The sequence below is a fragment of the Cnephaeus nilssonii genome (genome assembly GCF_951640355.1).
Source record: "Cnephaeus nilssonii genome assembly, chromosome: 2".
Taxonomy (NCBI): domain Eukaryota; kingdom Metazoa; phylum Chordata; class Mammalia; order Chiroptera; family Vespertilionidae; genus Cnephaeus; species Cnephaeus nilssonii.
This window is the reverse complement of record NC_137073.1, coordinates 36995831-37019421: the sequence shown is the minus strand read 5'-3', so window position 1 is coordinate 37019421 and position 23591 is coordinate 36995831. Positions and strand designations below refer to the sequence as shown.

At 45.2% G+C, this 23591-nt stretch overlaps 1 protein-coding gene and 1 long non-coding RNA gene across 2 annotated transcripts in view; one reads left to right on the top strand and one right to left on the bottom strand.

Annotated features, from left to right (window-relative positions):
• The window catches only part of MYH16 (myosin heavy chain 16), a 56576-nt gene extending 41439 nt beyond the window's left edge, over positions 1–15137 (top strand). Inside the window, exons 31-43 of the mRNA XM_079787049.1 lie at positions 38–165; positions 436–632; positions 1814–1946; positions 3014–3230; positions 4002–4138; positions 4232–4335; positions 6801–6993; positions 8030–8233; positions 9249–9374; positions 10386–10556; positions 11134–11334; positions 12385–12612; positions 14873–15137. Coding sequence (XP_079643175.1) covers positions 38–165; positions 436–632; positions 1814–1946; positions 3014–3230; positions 4002–4138; positions 4232–4335; positions 6801–6993; positions 8030–8233; positions 9249–9374; positions 10386–10556; positions 11134–11334; positions 12385–12585 — 2012 coding nt within the window. The 3' untranslated portion in view covers positions 12586–12612; positions 14873–15137. The remainder of the gene's footprint in view (positions 1–37; positions 166–435; positions 633–1813; positions 1947–3013; positions 3231–4001; positions 4139–4231; positions 4336–6800; positions 6994–8029; positions 8234–9248; positions 9375–10385; positions 10557–11133; positions 11335–12384; positions 12613–14872) is intronic.
• LOC307108837 lies at positions 52–23571 on the bottom strand. The gene is made up of 5 exons (XR_013814349.1): positions 23447–23571; positions 10316–10436; positions 7559–7702; positions 825–1085; positions 52–204 (listed from the first exon to the last, which is right to left on the bottom strand). It is a non-coding gene; the product is annotated as an uncharacterized lncRNA (long non-coding RNA).
• Between the last annotated feature and the right edge of the window lie 20 nt (positions 23572–23591).

Below are 23591 nucleotides of genomic sequence, written 5' to 3'. Positions count from 1 at the left end.
CTTCATCCAATACTTCTCCCATTTCGTTCTCACCCAGCTGAAAATAGTGAGCTGAGCCGTGAATATGAAGAATCCCAGAGCCGACTCAATCAAATCCTGAGGATAAAGACATCGCTGACATCACAGGTGGACGATTACAAGAGGCAGCTGGATGAGGAGTCCAAGGTTCGTTTGGGGCTGGGGTGTGGATGACAGAGTAGCCTCCTTGAAGAAAGTTATAGCTTATGAAAATGTAGAAGGAGCATGAAAAATATTTGACCCACTAATAAGTAAAAAAGTTAACTATGACTAAGTGAAAATATGTATCTTGTGGACAGTAATTGGAAAAAAAAAAAGGAAAATAAACCCTGGTGGTATTTTTTCCCCTTTACTTGCTGCACTGTTGGGCCGTGGAGAGACCAGCGGGCCTCTGACAGGCTCGTGTGGTCTCCACAGTCTCGCAGCACAGCTGTGGTGAGTCTCGCCAACACCAAGCACGACCTGGACTTGCTGAAGGAACAGCTGGAGGAGGAGCAGGGAGGCAAGACAGAGCTGCAGCGCCTAGTGTCCAAACTCAACACCGAGGTGACCACCTGGAGGACCAAGTATGAGACTGATGCCATCCAAAGGACTGAGGAGCTGGAGGAGACCAAGTGAGCTCAACTATGGCAGGAGAGCCGGGAAGGCCAAGCGGGTGGGTGGGCCCTAGGGATCTCACCACCATCAGCCACAGCTGAGACCAGAAGAAGGCAGTTTGCAGGTTCCTCTAAAGGAGGGATGAGTGTCTAGACAGGGGAACCCACTCACCGCCAGCTTTCAGGTTCCATCATCAAGGGCTCTCTTACCTCATCCTCCGCCTTAAGTGCTAGGTCAGACAGGGAAGTCAGGAGCAGGGGCTCCCCCTCCAGGCGGCTCCTCTGCCTCTGAAGTGCTTAGGAAGCCTCCACAGGCCTGGTGTGTCTGGGGTGGAGCCTCTCTGTGATGCTGGCAGTACACAGACCACACCCCGTGGCTAAGGTTTCCACTCTGCCTTTCCCCAGCTCTGTGGTAAATGTCCTCGAGTCCTCATTCACAAACTAGAGAAGTGGACACTCTGCTTGAAGGGCCTGAGGAAATAAAAGGGGACACATAGATGTGGCTCTGAACTGGCCTCTTGCATCAGAGGCTGCTTGGGTGCCATGGGCCCGCCCACCCAGGGAAGCCCTGCATGTGAGCCCTGTGCCTCCTTACTGTGCCTTCCACTCACTGGAATTTGTGGTGACAGGATAGCAGTAACCACTGTGCCTTCCAGCTGACACAAATCTTTTATCTAAAGATCTTCAAAGATTGAGCCTAAATTGCCTTCCTGTAACTCCCACCTCCTGCCCCCAGCCCTTTTCTATTTTCTACTGTGAGCTATCCAGGAGCAGCCAGCAACTGCCTGCTCTCACTCCCAGCTAAACCTAAATCTCATCCCTCACCTTTCTCTGCCTGGAATTTCCACCCCAGACACCCACGGGGCCCTCACCCACCCTCTCTGAGGCCTTTGCTCATGTGTCCCCTTCCCTGCTTTATTTTCTCCGTAGTGCTATGTCTATATGTTGTATATTGTCTGTCCCGCCTAGAACAGACCTTCCATGAGGGCAGAGATCTTAGTCCGTTTTGTTTACTGCTGCTTCCCTAATGCCTAGAACAATACTTGGCACAGAATAGAAACAAATACTTGTTGAATTAAAGAATGGAAGTGATTGCTTCATCTTGTCCATGTCACCCTAGAGCTCAGCACCACACTCCCGGGCCCCCTGCCTGTGGGCTCCTATGATTCCTTGATAACCCCTCTTGCCCTCATCCGTAGGAGGAAACTGGCTGCCAGGCTCCAGGAAGCGGAAGAGACAGCTGAAGCCGCCCAGGCCCGGGCTGCCTCCCTTGAAAAGAATAAACAGAGACTCCAGGCAGAAGTCGAGGACCTCACCATTGACTTGGAAAAGGTCAGAAGGTCAAAGGCTCAAAGGCTGCCTATTTGCCAGGTCTAAGGGCCCACAGAGAGCGGGATGAGACTGTCATATGTCTGGGGTGAACAGGAAGAAACAGTGGCCGATGAGGATGAAACACAGGGTCTATATACAGGCCCACTGAAAACAGGCTCCTGCTTGAATATGTGTTTATATATACTCATAATTCTAGATCTTAACACTCAATGAGCCACTATTTAAATAGACCCATGACAAGGATAAAACTTAGTCCCAGGAAGCCATGTAACATATTATCCCTGTTCCCTATTCTCTCATAAAAACCATGTCCCACAGAGTTTGTGTGGCTAAATATTCCTCTTTGCATCTTTGGGGTTCAGGCTGATTTGCCAGTCTTCAGCCGAATTAAATAAGATCCACTGCCTTTCCATATCAACCTGGTCGTGGTCTAGACAGGACCATTGCTTCATGCCAGCTGTGAGGGCAGAAGGTCACATCCATGAGAAAGGCTTCAGAAAATCGTCCTAAAACCCAAAAAGGTTTTGCTACTCCCAAATTAGGAAATAACGCAGAAATTTACAAAATCTGGTATTGCACAGCAGCAAATATATAGTTACCAGAGAGTTATGAAAAAGATGAAAATCTATGAAAAAATAATGTCTAAGAATAATCAGCTTTGATTCACAGAAAAATAATACCAAGCCCATGTCTGAGTTGGACAATGGATGTATAACATATATTAATACATTATAGAGAAATACATTATGGGGAATTGGGTGAATGTCATAAATCTGGGAAGGATGTTGTGGCCCAGATTCCTCATTTTACATTTGAGAAAATTCTAGCCTAGGAAGTCAGGTAGACTGCCCAAGGTCACACATCTAGTAGCAGAAGTTTTAGAACTAGAATGTAGCTCTTTCCTGACTCCCTAAGCCTGTGCTTGTGCCATAAATGTTGAATTATATCCCAATCCCCAAGAAGTCTGTGGTCACCAGAGTCACTGGGGAAGGAGAGGAAAGGAAGGGAGGGGGCAGCAGGAGGGGAAAGGGGCAGGAAAGTCAGAGACCATCCCCATCTCTCCCTAGGCCAATGCTGCAGCTGCCGCCCTGGACAAGAAGCAACGGGTCTTTGACAAGATGCTGGCTGAGTGGCAGCAGAAGTGCGAGGAGCTGCAGGTGGAGGTGGACAGCTCACAGAAGGAGTGCCGCATGTACATGACAGAGAGCTTCAAGATCAAGACCGCCTACGAGGAGTCCATCGAGCACCTTGAGTCAGTGAAGAAGGAGAACAAGACCCTGCAGGGTGAGTCAAGGGCAGGCAGGTGGGCCTGCAGGGACAAAGACACAGCCAGAGCCCTCTTTCTCCCAGGCACATCATGGGTTTAAGCAACTGGCACACAGTAGGTGCACAATAAATGTTTGTTGACTGTCGGGCAAGAGTTTTGTAGAAGCACTCGAGCACTCAGTAATATAACTTCAGGCAAGTGAGTTACTTTAACTATCTGTGTCTCCATTTCCTCATCTATAAGATAGGGAAATAATACTGCCTTCCTTGTAAGGTTGTTGTGCTAATGAAATACAATAAAATGTGTCAAGTCTTCACTTAGTAGAAGAGCTGGCACAAATAAAGGCTCAGTAGATTTTATTTTAGCCCTTACATCTGTCATGTAAGTAATATACATATGTATACTTATTCCTTACATATAAGAGTTTCGGGCTGGAATTTGAGGCCTGGGGGGTGCTTTGGGGGGGGGGGGGTGTCTCCAGAAGGGAAGGCCTTGCATATAGAACTGACAGCCCCTAGAGTTCTGGGCACTGGCCCTAAAGCTACTCTGTGCTTGCTTACTCTTCTCTGGGCTTCAGACCCTCATCTATAAAAAGAGGAGCTTGGATCCACTCAAGCCCTGATGCTCCACAAATCCATGACTTGGAGTGTATTGCTTCTCTTTTGATACAATGAGGCTAGGAGTGCCTGCTTCTGGCCCCAGTGGAGGAATATCTATGCCACATGCCATGATCCTGGGAAGCTGGTAGTCCTCAGGCACCTTATTAACAAGAATATTATTTTTCTCAGAGGAGATAAAAGAACTGATTGATCAGCTGGGCGAGGGAGGACGGAGTGTGCATGAGCTGCAGAAGTTGAAGAAAAAATTAGAGATTGAGAAGGACGAACTCCAAGTGGCCCTAGAGGAAGCTGAGTCTTCCCTGGAGGTAACCTCGTGGCTGTCTCTTTGGGGGCTGAACACTTGGCAAGGGTCTGCAAACCTGCTTAGACAGAAAGACTGACATTTACATTCCTGGCAGGTTGAAGAAAGCAAGGTGATTCGAATTCAGCTGGAACTGGCTCAGGTTAAAGCTGACATTGACCGGAGAATTCATGAGAAAGAGGAAGAATTTGAAGCTACGAGGTATGGGGCTGACAGGATGAAAGGCTGACTGATAGTATGATGGAGCAGAGTTCAGAAATCTGGGTCTCTGCCACCTACTAGTCATGTGATCTTGGGCAAATTAGATTAACCTCTCTGAACCTCAGTTTCCACATCTGTTGAATGGTAATAATGGTAGTACTTCATACAGATGGGGTACTCTGTGGTTAACAAACACTTTGAAATGTCTTACTTCAATGATTCATCACAAAACCCCATGAAATAATAATCCAATCAAAAAATGGACAAAAGACTTGAATAGACATTTCTCCAAAGAAGATATACAAATGGCCAATAAACGTATGAAAAGATGCTCCATATCACTATTTATTAGGGAAGTGCAAGTCAAAACTGTAATTAGACACTACTTCACACCCAATACAAGGGCAACTATTTAAAAAAAACAGAAAATAGCAAGTGTTGATGATGATGTAGAGAATTTGAAACCCTTTTACACTGTTGTGGGAATATAAAATGGTACAGCTGCTATGGAAAACAGTATGGAGAGTCCTCAAAAATTTTTAAATAGAATTACTATATAATCTAGCATTTTCACTTCTGGATATATACCCAAAAGAATTTGAAGCAGGTTCTAAAAGAGATATTTGTATATCTGTATTCATAGCAGCATTATTCTTAATAGCTAAAACATGGAAATAATCCAAATGTCCATTGACAAATGGATAAACAAAATGTGATATATACATACAATGGAAAATTATTTAACCTTAAAAAGGAAGGAAGTTCTGACACATGATAAAACATAGATAAACCTTGAGAACATTATGCTAAGTGAAATAAGCCAGTTATAAAAGGACAAATATTGTATGATTCTACTTCTATGAAGTATTTAGAGTACTCAAAATTATAGAGACAGAAAGTAGAATGGTATTTGCAAGGGACTGTGGGGAAGGAAGAAATGGGGGTTATTATTTAATGGGTATAGAGTTTTTTATAATATGAAAAGAGTTATGGAGATAGATGGTAGCACAACATCATGAATGTATTTAATACCACTGAACTGTATGCTTAAAAATGGTTAGATAGTAAATTTCATCTGATGTATATTTTGCCACAATAAAGAATTAGAAAAAACTACCTGTGATGCAATTCTCCCAGCTAACAGATGAGAAGATGACAGCTTCCTAATCACCTCTCTCTGAGATGTGGAAAAGATTAAATTAAATTATAGATATGAAAGCATGTTGTGAAGAGAAGCTAATGACTCTATAGCCAGTAGGCTAAACCTGACCCTCACCCTAAATTTCTAGCTATGCCACTGTGTGTGTGTGTGTGTGTGTGTGTGTGTGTGTGTGTGTGTGCGCAACAGCTTTATTAAGATATAATTCACATACCATACAATTTACCCTTGTTAAGGGGAAAATTCAATGGTTTTTAGTTGTGCAACTATCACTACAATTTAATCACACCCCCAAAGAAATACCATTTACTTTAGTAGTCAAACCCCATTTCACCCCCACCACTACCACCAGCCCCAGCCCTAGGCAACAACTAATCTACTTTCTGTTTGTTTGTTTTTAATTTGCCTATTCTGAACATTTCATATAAATGGAATCATACAATGTGTGGTTGTTTGTGACTAGATTGCATTTAATCCCACTTTAACAATATTAAATCCGTAAACATAAATGTCTTTCCATTTATTTAGATCTTTAATTTTTTTCCAACGTTTTTGCTTGTATTTATTTTTAAGCCAAAATGAGTTCCGATTTTGTTCACTTTTGAGAATGTCATGATATCCTTGCCCATATCTGCAAATTGAATACACCTTAAAGTGCTGCAAATCCAGCAACATGCCTGCACATAGTGGGTGTTCAGGGGGGAAGCAGAGGTGAGCATAATGTGGACAGGATCTTTACATGCTAATCATTTATTTGCCTCAATGAAACATTTTTTTAACATTTAAATTAATTCCTCTGGTCCCCTCCTATAAAAGGAGATTAATACAGCTTATATGAGGGCTTTATGGAAATGTTTATTTTGTTGATTACAATATAATTAATATATATATTAAGAGCAATCAATGAATTGTTTTGAAGATAAGTATATATCTAACTTGTATAATAAAAACTCCTATTTTGTAATAAATAAAACTGGACCTCAGCATCTAGGTTTGAATGCAATTCATTGTGGGCTAAATGGATGACTTTTGGCATGTTTTTCACCATCTTGGAACCTCAGTTTTCTTGCAGGACTGTTTTTCATGTTAAATGAATCAATATCACAAAAGACATGTGTTAAACTTTCACCTTCCATTCCTTTTTCCAAAGCTCCCTCACTTAAATACTTTAAGGAAAGAGAATTTAATTTCTTAACATGGTGGCTATACTCATGTTGATGCTCAGAAGTCTCTTATCTAGGGAGGTTTAGCACAGACTGAATGTGCTTGTCCAGTACGTCAAGGCCTTCTCTGCTTGGCCTTGTAGGAAGAACCACCAGCGGGCCATTGAGTCTTTGCAGACCAGCCTGGAGGCAGAAGCCAAGGGTCGGGCAGAGGCACTTCGCCTGAAGAAGAAGATGGAGACTGACCTGAATGAAATGGAAATCCAGCTGGACCATGCCAACAAGAACAACAGTGAACTTGTGAAGACCCTGAAAAGGCTACAACAGCAACTCAAGGTAGTGACCTGGGAGGGGAAAGAACTAATCACAAAGCAAGCCAACCCCAAGCCTACAGGCTTACAGAAAACTAACTTCATGCATGTCTTCAGCTAGGATAAAGACAAGAGAGTGAGAACATGGGGTGGCTGGCATTCCAGGGAGCAGTAGACTTGGAGACTATAAATGAGAGGTCCCGCCCAGCTGGTACGGCTCCATGGATAGAGCATCGGCCTGCGGACTGAAGGGTCCCAGGTTCGATTTCCAGTCAGGATACATGCCCGGGTTGAGGGCTCGATCCCCAGTGTGGGGAGTGCAAGAGGCAGCCAATCAATGATTCTTTCTCATCATTAATGTTTCTATTTCTCTTCCCCTCTCCCTGCCTCTCTGAAATTATTAAAATAAATAAATAAGAGGTCCCAACTACCATCGTCCATATCCAGGACCACTGGAATAAGAGGGGAAAGGAGGGAAACAGGAAGTTGGACCTGTCTTAATTTTTAAAACCTTTTTTTACTTATTATAAATTATTTCAGACATAGAAAAATAAAGAATATAAACACCCATGTATCCACTACTCACCCACCTTAAGAAATAAACACAAATAGAGTTGAAGTCCTCCTTTATCACTCTTCATCATCAGGTTGGTCTTTAAAGCATGTATAGCTGGATCCATGCATTCAACATGTGTTTATTGGAGACCTGCTTTGTCCAGGCTCTGTATTAAGTGCTAGGGGTAGGAGAATGGATGAAACAACAAATATCTCTGCATGTAGACAATAAGCAACAAATAAATAAAACTGTAGTATAAAAAAATGGTAAGTGCTATGGAGAAATAACAAGACAGGGCAAGAGAGGGATTAGCCAGTGGGGGTATAACTGTCAAAGCTCATTGAGGAAGGCCTCTTGAGAGGCCCTGCTGTAAACACCAGGCTGTGACTCCATTTCCCCATTTCCACCCCAGCTCCCTCCTGAGTCAGGTCTGTGAAGATCAGAGCACCCTTAGTCCTGGCCAGCTCAAAGAGATGAGCTCAGATTGTGTCTTCTTGTCCCCCAGGATCTGCAGGTCCAGATGGATGAGGATGCCAGGCAGCACGAGGAGCTACGGGAGCAGTACAACCTGCAGGAGAGGCGGCTGAGCCTGCTGCAAACGGAGCTGGAGGAGGTGCGCTCAGCCTTGGAGGGCAGCGAGCGCTCCCGCAAGCTGCTGGAACAAGAGGTGGTGGAGATCACAGAGCGACACAACGAGGTCAACGTCCAGGTAGGATGGTGGCTCCCTGGGAAGTGCCATGGAAACTCATACTCAGGATGCCAGGGCAAGTCCAGAATGGTGCCCAGACCTGTGAGCTCCCCTCAGAATTCAGAGGCAGCTAATGTCCTCATTCCTCAAGTCCTCGAAACTCACCAGCAGAACTTTGTTGTTGTTGTTATGGTAATAATAATAATCATAATCATAAAATGTACCATCTTAGCCATGTTTCATGCACAGCACAGTGTGTTAACCACATGTACACTGTTGTGTACAGCTTTTAAAGACAGGCTCCCAGAGACTCCCCTGGAGATTCTGATCCAGTGGATCCATGATAGAACCCCAGAAATCTAAACTTTTAGAAACTCCGCAGAAAAGTCTAAGTATTAAGCCAATTTTAAACAAGTGTAGCTGAGGCTAGAACTTCAGAACTGGGAGTGATCTAGAATATTCCAAAGTTTGACTTTCATTTTTATAAATGAAGAAAAAAATGGGCCAAAGACTTTTGTGGTTTAACCATGGTCAACATTGGGAGTTCTGTCTGCTACTAATGGAAACACCAGTACTGCTTACTGTTCACAGTGCAGTCCTTTACTGGCATGGCTTACTACTTACTCATCATCTCATGTGAATTTACCAAAAGAAAAAATGTACATGGGACATATAGGGGTTATCCCATTTGGAGACTAGAAGGCCAAACGCCTAGAGGTAAGGAATTTATCCATCTCTAGGTGGAAGTACCCAACCTTGAACTGGGTTTTCCAAGCTCTGAGTTCAGAATTTTTCTAGAGCTGCCACCCTCCTCAGGCCTAAATGATGTTATTCCTGGGTTCCTCATGAGGCAAATTCTGCTCTAAAATCCAGAGAAGAATACAGAGGAAAGACCCTCACTCCAAGCAGGGTCCTAGAGCCATTTCCTATTAGGGTGTCTGACAAGCATGTCTAGGAGAGGGTCATTTTCTTTCCTGGAAACAAAAGGGCTGTGCAGACTCCTGTCTCACAGCAATTCTTTCATTTCCTCCTCCAGAACCAAAGCCTCCTGGTGGTCAAGCGCAAGTTGGAATCAGATGTCCAGCGCATCTCCAACGAGCACGAGGAGCTCATCAGTGAGTTCCGCTCAGCTGATGAGAGGGCCAAGAAAGCCATGACTGACGTAAGTGTGTGCACTGCCTGCTGCCGGTGGGAGGGGGCGGGGCACCCCAGGCCAGGCCACCTGCTGAGGACCCGGCTACCCTAGGCAGGGAAGGCCAGCACCTCTCCTCGAGTCACTATGGAGTCCTGGCACCCTGCCAGAGGGATATGGTCCCAGCTCTGAGGAGACCAGAGTCTGGAGGAACACTTACAAGCTACACATGATCATGTGAGAGATTAGAGAGTGCAGCCTGGGGGCACAGATCAAAGGAGCCATCGATGTGGACTCATCTTGGCAGGCTTTTTGGCAAAGAGGAACATCAAACCAGCCTTGAAGGGAGGGTTAGTGGAAGGAAAATGGGTGCTGTGATCAGGGGCTCAGGGGTGGATGTTGGCAAGATGTGCTGCCAAGTATTTTTATCCCAGTATCCCTTTGGGTGTTCACATGGACCTTGAGTGTAGATACTATGTATCCCACTTTAGGGCTGAGAAAATACAGATTTTCTTTTCTCACACTTGATGGAAATGCCAGGAGCTCAGGAACATTGTTGGTCTAATTTGGTGGTATGTCTCAAGAGCATAGACCCAGACATAGCACACAGTAGGTCCTCCATGAATATTTGTGTAATGAATGTAAGAAGAGTGGGTAAAACGACTTACCAAAGGTCACACAGGGGCTGGGTACAGAACTTCACCTTCCTACTCTAGATCTGTGCTTTTCCACCCTCTGTGCTATGCCCCTCTTGGATGATACAGCAAAGAGTTTGGCTGGAGAGCACCAGGCTGGTGGAGTCCACAGGACTGGAAGGCCTGGCTATGAGTGCATGGCCCTGCCTGCTCCCCTTGCACTTGGAAGGACATGGGAGCCTGGAGCCCCCTTCCATCAAACCCCCGCAGTGTGTTAGTGAGGTTCCTCAAGTCAATCACTTGGCTTCCGAGAGACTGGGAGACAAGGTTCCTCACCTCTCAAAGGCACCGTGAGCCTGGATGCAGACCCAGCCCCAGCTCATGCTCTTCTCCTGGTCTCCCACAGGCTGCCCGCATGGCAGAAGAGCTCCGGCAGGAGCAGGACCACTGCATGCACCTGGAGAAGATCAAGAAGAACTATGAGATCACCATCAAAGACTTGCAGGCCAAGATGGAGGAAGCTGAGCAGCTGGCTCTGAAAGGAGGGAAGCGCACAATCATGAAGCTGGAAACCAGGGTGAGGGCAACACTGAGCTGGGCTAGGAGACAGATACGGCCAGGCTGGAGGAGGGAGGAGGTCCTTTCCCCAAAAGCATGCCCAGCATTTGATGAGGTTATTCCAGAGCTGGGAAAGAAAGGGATATTGAGGCAACAGCTCTAATTTATTTATACAAAGGTCTCCTCTCCACTTCCTCTCCCTGTCATCTTCCCCCAGAATTTCCTTAGCCCCCAAGCAGAGCAGTTTCCAATATATTCGTCCTCTTTGTTCCCAGGCTCAGTTTCCAATATTATTCCTCTCTTACTGCTTACCTAAAATAAGCCTTTACTTCCTGGAATGTTGAAGCTGGAAGGGCCCAGGAGGTTTGGTCACCTTTTCTGATCCCTGCCTCTCCCATTTCTCAGAGGAGGAAACTTGAGGCTCTGGGAAAAGTAACCAGTTTACAAAGGGCCTGACCCCTCCTATCCAGGGCTCACCTGTTCACCTCTGGGTAGGAAGTGGACACTGTAGCCATGACATCCCTGTCCAAGGTCACTGAGCTCTGAAGTTCAAAAACATACACTTCCTCAGCCACATTCCTCTCCTCCTTCCTCAGATCAAGGAACTAGAGACAGAACTGGATGGCGAGCAGAAACGGCATGTGGAGACAGTCAAGACTCTACGGAAGAATGAGCGTCGCCTCAAAGAGCTGGTCTTCCAGACAGAGGAGGACCACAAGACCAATCAGCGCATGCAGGAGCTGGTGGAGAAGCTACAGAACAAGATGAAGGTCTACAAGCGGCAGATTGAAGAGGCGGTAGGTGCTCACCACACATCCCTAATTCTCCCTTTCTTCCCAGCCCAGGTCTCAAGCCTTGATTAGAATTAACTGCAGGAAAGGAATAAAGTATTGGCCAAAAGATGACTCCCATGAGTCTTATGTCTATGGCACTTCACCCCCACTATCATGTGAGAAGTGGACTGGACACTACACACTGGCAATAAGAATATGTAAAAACCAAACTTATCCTCTAAGAACACCTGTGTTGGGTGAAGTACCCACTGAAGGGTGTGCTCTAAAATCAGGAAAGGTCTTAGCTTCCTTTATCCTTCTTCTGCTGACCCTGTGGCCTCTGCCAGGATAACCTCTCTTTCCTGGTCATACTGTTAAACACAAGGACCCACCCTTATTTGATTCTCCTGATGCAAGGCAGGAAATCTGGTATTTTTAGTCCATTTCACAAGTGAGTAAACAGCCCAGTATGGGATATTTATGTTAAAGTCAAAGTCAGATGGTTAGCAAATAGTGGCTTCAAGTCTCAATCCTACACCACATGTCCACTTACCACCATCATCCAAGACATAGATATTTGACTCTGCTATCATTTGCTGCCAGTTCTGGGGCCACCATATTGAATTTATCAGCCACTAACCTACTCAAAGCCATTCCCCAAAGGCTCAATAAAGGCCAGGCATATAGTAAATATGGTCTAAATAAAACAACTACGTCTTTACTGGGAAGACAAGGGGATGGGAAATGTGTGGTGGGGGCTAGGGGAAGAACTAAATCCACAACTTCCAAGTGGGACCCCAATAACTAATGCCTAAAACCAAAAATTATAAAAGCAGCAACAGAGCACATTTTATTTAGAAATATGGATGTCAAGGCCAAAAAGAATTATCTAAAAGTGTTGAGATAGTTGTCCGTGGTAAGCTGGAGGATGACCCTGACCCAGGACTGCTGTGTTTTGTAAAAGCATTATAGAACAATTACACTCTTAGATGACAATGCGGAACAGATAACAGAACACATTTAACCAGAACAAGCCAGGTTCACATCCCACTTTCCACTGTGTCTTTGCTGCAGGAGGAGCAGGCCAACCAGACCTTTGCTCGCTACAGGAAAACAGTACATGAGCTGGATGATGCTGAGGAGCGGGCTGGTATGGCAGAGACTGCTCTGAACAAGCTGCGCACCAGACACCGTGTAGCCGGCAAAGGCATCACCTCTGTTGAGATCATCCAGGTGTCCAAGACAGGCTCCTCCAAAACCCTTTCTGAGGAGTGATGTTCTCCATGTCCCAGTTCACAGCCGGTGAGTGTAGATACCACTCTCGACAGCCATGCTCCAAGTTCACCTTTCCTGCTTCTGTTCCTGCTTTGCTTTTTCAGACTTCTATGTTTCCTGGCTTCCACACTGTCATGCCCTAATCTCACACAATGGGAACCCCAAAGCTTCCCCTGTCCCTTTAGCTGCAACACTCTCTCTCTCGAATCTGAAAGCTCTCAGCTGTGATGCTATTTACCTATATCACAGGTGCTGGTAGTCATGATGTGTCCCCATCTGAGTGAAAACTCATTGAAAGCAGGTTCCATGTCTGATGTTACTTAATACTAAGCCTGGAAAATAGGTGCTGAGTACAAGCTTGTTTTCACTGGACAACCATAGGGACAATTGCAAGCTTATAGGCAACGTGTATTCAGCTTCCACATCCCCCACAGTATCATTCTTCTTGAGGATCTCATCAATACTGGTTGAATTTCGATAACTAGCATTAAGGAAATAATAATCATTGTAGTACCATTTCTTGAGCCTGAGGGCAGGTGGAATTTTAGAGAGACAATTTAAAATAGCCCTTTCTTATTTTTCTTAATTCAAAACCAATTAAAAAGAATACAGGAGACAAATTTATAAACGTTTTATTATGCTATGGTTCTAAATTGAGAATTTAATGGGTGTTCATCATGGGCATCCTTATACTTCACCCCAAAATTAAAGGTACCTGCAGAACTGGGGAGCAGCCCCTATTCCAAAGGGAGGAATGACCAGAACTCATCAACCGTGCAGGTAGATCCAAAAGAAGATACCAGATGGGTTTCCTGCACCATCCAGACTCAGGAGGCATTTCAGCTCCTTCTACCTGCTAAGTGTTAGCCTCCAGAATTAGACACCTCAGAAAGCATATCCCCTGCCTTGGCTTGGTGACTGTTTATTCCTGGGGTCTGCTGGCCCTAGTCCGATTGGTCTCTCTCCACATCACTGTGCCAACAGCATGCAGAGGTTATAAGGCTGGGAGCCCTGGGGTCTGTTATCCATGTCTTGATCCATCCTCACTCTCTTATCCCATTTTCCCTGTTGGTCATAGGAGCAGATATGCCATCTGTAGCCATGACATGTCTTAAGCAAACTAGCTCATGAGTCAACACTGAGTCAAGACCCCACAGAGTTTAGTTTTCCAAATGGCATTATATTAAGTCCCACAAATATTTATCAAGCTCTGAATATGGGCTAGGCCTGTACTATGGAATATAGAGATGAGTAGGAAAGACCATCCTCCCTTGTGGAGCTCAGAATCCAGTGGAGAGGTAGACACACACATCAACACAAGGCTGTGAGCAAATAAACTGTGATGTGGTGTTTGCCTCTCCTGGGAAGGGATCACAGGGAATGAGTGACTGATTTAACCTAGAGTGGCTGGGTGGAACAGCTCCACACTGGATGTAACCTGTACAAGAATCTAGAGCAGTGCCACTCAAGGATGGTGCCTGTTTACCTTCCAAGATAACAGAAGTACAGAAACTAAGAGGACATTTTTAGAAATTTTTATAGCAATTGAGACTGTATAACATCCATGGACATGATCAGCATATTTTATAAGAGTATTAGTTTCTGATATCAAAATAAATGAAAATGAAAAAAATATATAATAAAAAATAAAAAGAATAAATTGCTGCCACACCAGGTAGAGAATGAAAGAAGGGAACTCCAGATAGAAGGTTCAACACATGTGAAAGTGCAGAGGTGGGATTCACACAAGGGTACATCATGACTGGAGAAGAGGGGCTCATGATGAGGCAAGAGTGATGGACAGGGAGGGAGATGAAGCTAGCAGGATAGGCATGGGTGAGGCTGCGAAAGGCCCTGTTGAGTGCAAGTATCCCACAATCTCCATAAGGAAATCTTGTTAATTTTAAAATCCATTTGTGGGATGTAATGAGTTTTTCTTTCTTGGGAAAACACATCACAACAGAAAAACAAGCCCCTTGGCCCCTCATGTGACAACACAGGCAAGCTCATGGGGAGCATTGTATTCCAGGGAACCACACTCTGGTCCTCTCAGTGGCCTGTGTGGAATTCAGGCCTGCTTGAGCATGCTAAGCCCAAGGAAGGTTTATCTAAACCACCACAGCCTTACACAGAATGAGCCAGATATAACCCAATGGTGTCCATTATGAGGAAGGAAGCCTGTGTAGAACCAGCCCAGGCATTTTTCTAGCAAGAAGGGGCAAAGATGTCAGAACTTCAGCTCTGGCCCACAAGGATTTTCTCAACCTCTCTCTCTTTTGTCCTCTAGGGTGATACAGATCTCAACAGCAGACCATTGAGAGGAAAAAATATATGAAAATGAAAACTGGGTCTTCCTGAGAATGTTTGCTGTGCAAAGGAAAGTGCAAGCCAGAAAGAGACAGGTGCTAAAGAATAAAGATAGCTGTGGAGGGAAGTGGGTTTGGGATATAAATACCAATAATTAGAGGAATTAAAATTAGCATGGCTTCCCTAAGACTGTATCAAGATGTGTAAGCACTTGGAAAAAAGTAACAGTGGGTCTGTTTCAGTTGAGATCCTACATGTTCATGTCAAGGATGGAATATGTAAATCTGTGTGACCTGGCTGTTCTCTAGAAATAATTCATCACATGGAAAATGTTAATGTCTTGTCCCAATGCAGCTTAAATAAAAGAAATATGAAAAGTAGACTGACTGGAGGTTGTTTTTAAGTGAAGAATTTTTATTTTTCTAAGACTTCCAAATCCAAAGGCAATTTTTACAATATATCAGAGTTCTGTTGTGTCCCTATATCATAATTCACAGGCTTGTTTCTATTGAAACCATAAAAACTATGCAGTCTTAGTGATGTTCTTTGCAAATTTTGAGAGGGTAGTCTCAGAGATATGAAGCCAATCTAGGTTTCATAAAGTTCAGGAAGTTATGGAATCCACTGAAGGGATGGTAAGATCCATCCTGGCTGATATATGAGGCTTCCAAATGATCCACCTCAGCATCTTCTAGAATATGTTCCGACACAGGTAGGTCAGCTCCCTAAGGGCAGATTGTTTTGTTTTACTCACTGCTATATTCCTCAGCAACTAGAGAGATCAGGCCTAAAATAGACACACTGTGACTGAATGATGGAGAACGAGTGGCCTCCCAAGGTAGTCCTTCCAGACTTTACCAGAAAGTTCTTCCTTAAATCAAGCTGAGATCTGCCCCGTGGCAGTATCCCCTTGCTAACCCTGGTTTTGATACCCAGGACCCTGCAGAACAACCTTAATGGAAGACAGTCCTCCAGGTTTTCTCTTCTCCAGGCTGAATATTCCTGGGTCTTTCAACCATTCCAAGTATGACAGGGTTTCTGCTGTCACCTTCTAACACTACTCAATCCTTTCCTCTCTTCACTTTCCTAGTCTTCAGAGTGCAGGGGTAGCAGGGGCAACACTATGAGGGCTCCTTGCCAGTTCACAGCCCCTAGAACGCACCTTTCCTCGGCTTTCTGGAAATGGTGTCTTCCCTTTGACTATTAGCAGTCTGACAACTCTCCAATTCATTGGCAGACAGAAATCATTATTTAAGCTGATAGAAGAATGGATAGTAATATCCCCTTGGTAGTTCCCGCTCCATCTTCACATAGGCCCATATCACCCTTGTAATGGTTCTAAACGTGGTGCTCTTAAGCAGCTCCAGAGGAAACCAGGTTTGATTCCTTCTGTGAAAATGGACCAAGTGTGAAGACACTGCCCTCTGGTGGTAGAGTCTCCAGATGCTGTGTGTGAATTTTTTGGTGTGAACACCAACTCACAGAATCTTAAAATTATCAAGGGATATTGAGAGGCTGTCCAATCCAACTCTCAAGCAGTTGGAGAATCCCCTCCATAACATCTCTGAAAAAAATGGTTATTCAATTTTTACCTGAATCCTGCCAGCCAAAAAAAGGCAGCCCATTACAGTTTTTACTGATAAGCATGGCTCAAAAGTCCCACCTACTCTTAAACAAGAATATGTTTCCTTCTATTTTGACATTATTTTGATTTAGTATTCACCAGCAGTATGACTTTGGGCAATTTAACCTAGCTTACCTCCTGTTTTCTCAACTATTAAATGGGGAATAATAACAGCATCTGTCTCATAGGAATATGAAGTTTAAACAAGATAACTTGGCATAGAGCCTATTGTCCTTGACACTTGGACTTTTGCCAAATTTTCTTCTAGCATTCCAAGGGACTTCAACACTTGACCTTCCAAGGGAGGCTTGGCTGGGCTGACAGCAGCAGGCCTCTAGCTGGAAAAATGCAAGGGGCATTCCATGAGGTTTTAAGACTTCTTCATTGTTTCCTGGAGGATGGTCAACTCTGTAGTACACACACACACACACACACACACACACACACACACACACACACACAGAATTCACTTGAGGAGGGTGGCAGGAAGGAGATGTAAACAACTCAGTGACTTTCCCAAAACCAGTTAAAAACAGAGCTACAAATTCTTTGTAGCATGAGATGAGGTGAGGTTTCTAACCCAGTATTTATTAAAAAATGGACATCACTTAATCACATATGCTGTTTTTGCCTAAGGACATATAATTTCAGAATAGCCTAAAGGTCTAAAATGATATAATCAATAGTCTTAAAAATATTATTAGTTAGTATCCACAATAATTGAAATCAGGGCACGGGCACCATGTTTCAGGAAATGGAGCAAAGACCATTTAAATGACTTTGCTAAATGTTTTGGGCTAGCTTTCAAAAATGCTAAATACTGTATTAATTATATTTTCTTATTTTCTACTAGAGGCCCGGTGCACAAAATTCGTGCATGGGGGGGGGGGTGTCCCTCAGCCCAGCCTGCACCCTCTCCAATCTGGGACCCCTTGAGGGATGTCTGACCGCCCGTTTAGGCCCAGTGGGATCGGGCCTAAACAGGTGGTCGGACATCCCTCTCACAATCCAGGACTGCTGGCTCCCAACTGCCCTCCCCTGCAGGCCTGGGTCCCCCCAACTGTCCTCCACTGCAGGCCTGGTCCCCCCCAACTTCCCTCCCCTGCAGGCCTGGTCCACCCCAACTGCTCTCCCCTGCAGGCCTGCTCCCCCCAACTGCCCTCCTCTGCAGCCCTGGTCCCCCCCAACTGCCCTCCCCTGCTGACCTGGTCTCCCCCAACTGCCCTCCTCTGCTGGCCTGGTCACCCCTAACTGCCCTCCCTGCTGGCCTGATCGCCCAAAACTGCCCTCCCCTGCAGGCCTGGGTCCCCCCCAAATGTCCTCCACTGCAGGCCTGGTCCCCCCAACTGTCCTCCACTGCAGGCCTGGTCCCCCCCCAACTGCCCTTTACTCAGGCCTGGTCCCTCCAACTGCTCTCCCCTGCAGGCCTGTTCCCCCCCAACTGCCCTCCCCTGCAGGCCTGGGTCCCCCTCAACTGCCCTCCCTTGCTGGCCTGGTCTCCCCCAACTGCCCTCCTCTGCCGGCCTGGTCACCCCCAACTGCCCTCCTCTGCTGGCCTGGTCACCCCTAACTTCCCACAACTGCCCTCCCCTGTAGGCCATCTTGTGGTGGCCATCTTGTGTCCACAGGGGGGCAGCTATCTTTGACCACATGGGGGCGGCCATCTTGTGTCTTGGTGTGACAGTCAATTTGCATATTACTCTTTTATTAGATAAGAAGGATATTCTTGATGCTCCAGCATCTGGGGCCTCCCTGACTAAGGACACACTGCCTCTATCAAAGCTAGCCAGTTCTTAGAGAAGCAAACAGCTTTTATACACAGACCAACCCAAACCAGAGTTCATACTCTGAGCCACCTCTTCTATCTAGCTCTTATACTCTAGGAGTCAATATTCCCCTGCCCTACTCACACAAGGCCACAGCCTCTATGTCACAAGAGCCCACTGAAATTATTCAAACTAGCCAAATCCTAAACCTGCATAACCTGTCTCACCCATTCCTTCCCATAAAAACCACAGTAAAGGTTCATGCCCATGTTTTCCCCTCATTCTTTCTGCCTCTTGATGAACCCTGTGCTTTGCCATGTTGCCCTAAGAGGCATGCTGTTATATGCAATGTGCTGAGGTCCCAGAAAACCTCAGTGAGTTGTTTGTGGATTCCAAAGAAATAACCTGGAGGAGTGGCTGTGAAAGATATGAGTTTATTAGGACTTACGTACACACACTGATGACAGCCAACTGGTGAGGTTTACTGTTGCACTGGCTACCACTGGTGAAGTTGTCCCACTAAGTGCCATCCAACCTGCTGATGGGCTTACAGAAGAGGCAGGCGGTGAGGAGGGGGTGCTACTGTTTTGCCACCACCCAGACTTTCCCAACACAGGTTTTATACAGTACAGAAAACAGAGAAAAACAGGGCATGCAGGGGAAGGGGCACGTGCCTGTGTGAGTTCAAAACACTACCTGTTTACAATCCAGGCTCACATCTAGAAGCACTTTCTCTTTAGCCTTTCTTAGACCAAGTTGCTGGCCAGGTTCTCAGTCCACTTACAGATGGCCTTCACTATATTTCCCACAGGGTGGGAGGGGGAGTTGGAGCATGGGAAGGGGCCCATGTTCCCATTTACCATACACATGCCATGCTATGTCTCCTGTTTCTAGGGATGTTGTGAATATAAAAACTTCTTTCTTGTCCTGGCTGGTTTGGCTCAGTGGATAGAATGTCGGCCTGTGGACTCAAGGGTCCCAGGTTCAATTCCAGTCAAGGGCATGTACCTTGATTGCGGGCACATCCCCAGTAGGGAGTGTACAGGAGGCAGCTGATTGATGTTTCTCTCTCATCAATGTTTCTAACTCTCTCTCCCTCTCCCTTCCTCTCTGTAAAAAATCAATAAAATATATTTTAAAAAATAAAAAATAAATTTCAAAAAACTTCTTTCTTCATGACAATCATTTCCATGTCTATTTGTCTTACCATACCCAATTAAAACAAATTACAGGTACATTTAAAAACACCAGCCCTAGAGAAACCAAGATGGCGGCATAAGGTGAACACCTAATTGTTGCCTACCACAACAATTTTGGAACTACAACTGGAAAACAGAGCGGACATCGTCCAGAACCACCAGAAAGCTGGCTGAGAGGAAGTTCTACAACCAGAAAAAAAGAGAAAAGGACGCTGAGCCTCAGGAGCTGTGGAGGTGCAGAGATCCGTGAGCACGGAAAGGGCGAGCAGCTGAATACGCGGCTGGCTTGCTCGCGGCGCGCGGAGAGGGCGGGCAGGAGGCGCATGGCAGGCATTCTCATTAGGGAGGAAAACAAAACCTCCCAACTGCACTGATATCCAGCTCCGGTCGGGGAGAGGCTAGACTGTCTGGCAGCAGGTGAAGCTCGAGGGCAGCCTTCTCTCAGAGGTACGCAGCCATTGTTGCGGGACACGGAGAACAGGGCCCTCTTAGGGCGGGGCTGACGGGAAATCAAAGCTTGTCTGCGCCACCCTGATACTCCGCCCCACCCTAGCTGAGCACAGAAGCCCTCCCTGTGGCTAGCCTTCTCGTTCGGGAGAAAAACAAAACCTCCCGACTGCACTGATATCCAGCTCCAGTCGGAGAGAAACTGGTCTGTCTGGCAGCGGGAAAAACTCGAGAGCAGCCTTCTCTCAGAGGTGCACGCAGCCATTGTTGCGGGACACAGAGAACAGGGCCCTCTTAGGGCGGGGCTGAAGGGAAACCAAAGCTTGTCTGCACCACCCTGAGACTCCGCCCCATCCAAGCTGAGCACAGAAGCCCTCCCAGTGGAGACACTGCTGATCTTCACAGCCAACTGGCTTGGAGATCAACTCCCCCCAGGGATACCAACAACAAGCAAGGCTTAACTACAACAAGACTGCACATACAGCCCACAAAGGGGTGCACCAACAGGGGTCCACCACAGGTAACTGGGGAGGCTGAGCCACTGGGCCCCTGCTAGGACACCTAACACACAAAGCAAATCCATCAACTCAGGGAAGCAGCTAAAATGCGGAGACAAAGAGGCAGGCCACAATTGAAAGAAATGGAGGAAAGCAAAAGACTGAATATAGAGTTCAAAACCACGTTATAAGGTTTTTCAAGAATTTCTTAGAAAAGGCCGATAAATTAAACGAGACCTTCAAGGATATGAAAAGGGATCAACTAGAAATTAAGCATACACTGACTGAAATAAAAAAATATCATACAGAGACCTAAAAGCAGACTAGAGGATTGCAAGAATCAAGTCAAAGATTTGGAATACCAAGAAGCAAAAAACACTCCTCCGGAAAAGCAAAAGGAATCCAAAAAGTTGAAGATAGTGTAAGAAGCCTCTGGGACAACTTCAAGAGTACCAACATAAGAATTATGGGAGTCCCAGAAGAAGAGAGAGAGCAAGATACTGAAAACCTATTTGAAGAAATAGTGACATAAAACTTCCCCAACCTGGTGAAAGAAATAGACTTACAAGTCCAGGAAGCACACAGAACCCCAAACCAAAGGAACCCAACGAGGACCACACCAAGACACATCATAATTAAAATGCCAAGAGCAAAAGACAAAGAGAGAATATTAAAAGCAGCAAGAGAAAACAGTTAGTTACCTACAAGGGAGCACCCATACAAATGTCAGCTGATTTCTCAACAGAAACTATGCAGGCCAGAAGGGAGTGGCAAGAAATATTCAAAGTGATGAATAACAAGAACCTACAACCAAAATTACTCTACCCAGCAAAGCTATCATTCAGAATTGAAGGTCAGATAAAGAGCTTCACAGAAAAGAAAAAGCTAAAGGAGTTCATCACCACCAAACCAGTATTATACGAAATGCTGAAAGGTATTCTTTAAGAAGAGGAAGAAGAAGAAAAAGGTAAAGATAAAAATTATGAACAAAAAATACATATCTATCAACAAGTGAATCTAAAAATCAAGTGAATAAAAAATCTGATGAACAGAATAAACTGGTGAATATAATAGAATCAGGGGCATAGAAAGGGAGTGGACTGACAATTCTCAGGGGGAAAGGAGTGTGGGGGTGCGGGAAGAGACTGGACAAAAATCATACACCTATGGATGAGGACAGTGGCGGGGGGGGGGGGGGTGGGTAAGGGCAGAGGGTGAGGTGGGAACCGGGTAGAGAGGAGCTATGGGGTGGGGGGGGGAGAGGAACAACTGTAATAATCTGAACAATAAAGATTTATTTTTTTAAAAAGAATATAAGTGTCTAACCACGATGTTGTACCTCTGAAACTAATATAAAATAATATGGAATGTAAATTGGAATTAAAAAATAAACCATTGCTGTGAGAAAAAAAAAAGATAGAACCAGAGATTAAAATTAAATGTCTCATTAATGTTCTGAGGCTATTTCTTTTCTTGTCATGTATTACAAAGAATCTGATATCATTGATTTGTGTTAATTTCATCTACCCAATTATAAACTCCTTCAAAGAAAGAACTATCCTTTGTAAAGAGGTGGGCTCTAAATAAAACACTGTTGGTATTTTGACTCTGGGTACCAACTCTTCATACTTCCAATTGGTTCATTTAACTTGCAGACATAGGAATCCTTGCTTCCATGTGCTGTCCTTCCTTTGCAAAGATGTTTCTGGGAGTGGGTAATTAGTTAAAATGTTTGTTCCACTCTCAATCTGTCCTCAATCTTTCTATAACCAAAGACTTTGTAGCCATGGAACAAAGTAAAATCCGTTACTTCCAGTGCATTAGTGCTCCATGATCAACTGAATTAACTAATCCCAGAGAACATACTGAGACTCTGAGATTGGGAAACTGACAAGTCACTTTTGTGAACATCTCCTTACAACCAAGCATTAGGGTCAAACTCATAAACTACTAAAAGGAACACAATAGGTAGCAGGTTAGCAACTTGCAGTGACCCGGAGGAAGAAGTGCTGCTCCTACATTTCTGAGTTCAAGGGCAACAAGTCCAGCTAGAAATTCAGGGTATTTGTATGTCAACAAAAGCATGTCTAAACCTATAGAAAACTTTTATATGAATGTGAGACAAAATTTTGAAAACATGCCTAGAAACAGAATCTCGACGAATTGAGAAAATGCTCTGGAGAATGGCCGTTTTGCAGCTGATTTTATACATTTAGAATCAAAGGAAGGTTACATGAAATCCACCGGTGGTACATCAAGGAAGCAGGAGAAATCAAAGCAGGGAAAGCAAAGGAGGGAAACGTCTAAGATTGGATTAAAAACAAAATGGGAAAGCACAGACGTCTTTTACATGGATGGGTAGAGGATAATTATAGTACACAGATATGGTGTGCAGGCAACAAAATAACAGGGAGTTTTGTGGTCTCGTGTTCTGGTGCTGCAGGTTGGGCTTTCCAGATGTCTGAAGAAGAAAATTACTCTGACATTTCAAAGTTATTTGTCTTAGCTGCATAAGAACAATGGGCAGGGCTCACTTAAAGATGGACCTTTGCTAAGGAAGCTATAGGACTGGGACATGACTATCCACCGTGACCTACCCAGTTAGGAATTTATTAGTAGACCATCCTGTGTGGTCACTTTCTGTCACTGAGCTTGCCAAGCCTGCCAAGTAATCCCCTTTTCCTTCACAAGTTAAGGAAGCATCTGCAAAGGAAGCACTGTCTTCAATGGGGGAATTGGGAATTCCCCCAACTCCCGCGTCCTGTGGCGCCATCTAGGGGGCAGGGAGCAAGTGATTCTAACCCAGGACGGAACTCGGGGGCTTTCCACAGAGGAAAGTGGCTCTGAGGGGAGGCTCTCTGAAGGGAGAAAAACATAGTCGTTCCTAGAGTCCCTGTGGCTGGAAAGGCCCCAATTCTCAGTAATTCATTTACTGACAAATGCTCCTGTGAAACAGCCAAGGATCCACACTTCCGGTTCACAAGTATGAAGAATTTTCTAGGAAAGGAGTAAGACACCTACGCTTCTTCGTCACCACATTCCAGCCGGTTTGTGACTCCGCTTCAGAAGGGCCAACGCCGAGCCTCAGACGCGGCATCTTCCCCCGCCGCACCCGCCTGGGAACTAGCCTCACGCCCGAGCCTTGCGCATGCGCGGGCTGCCCGCG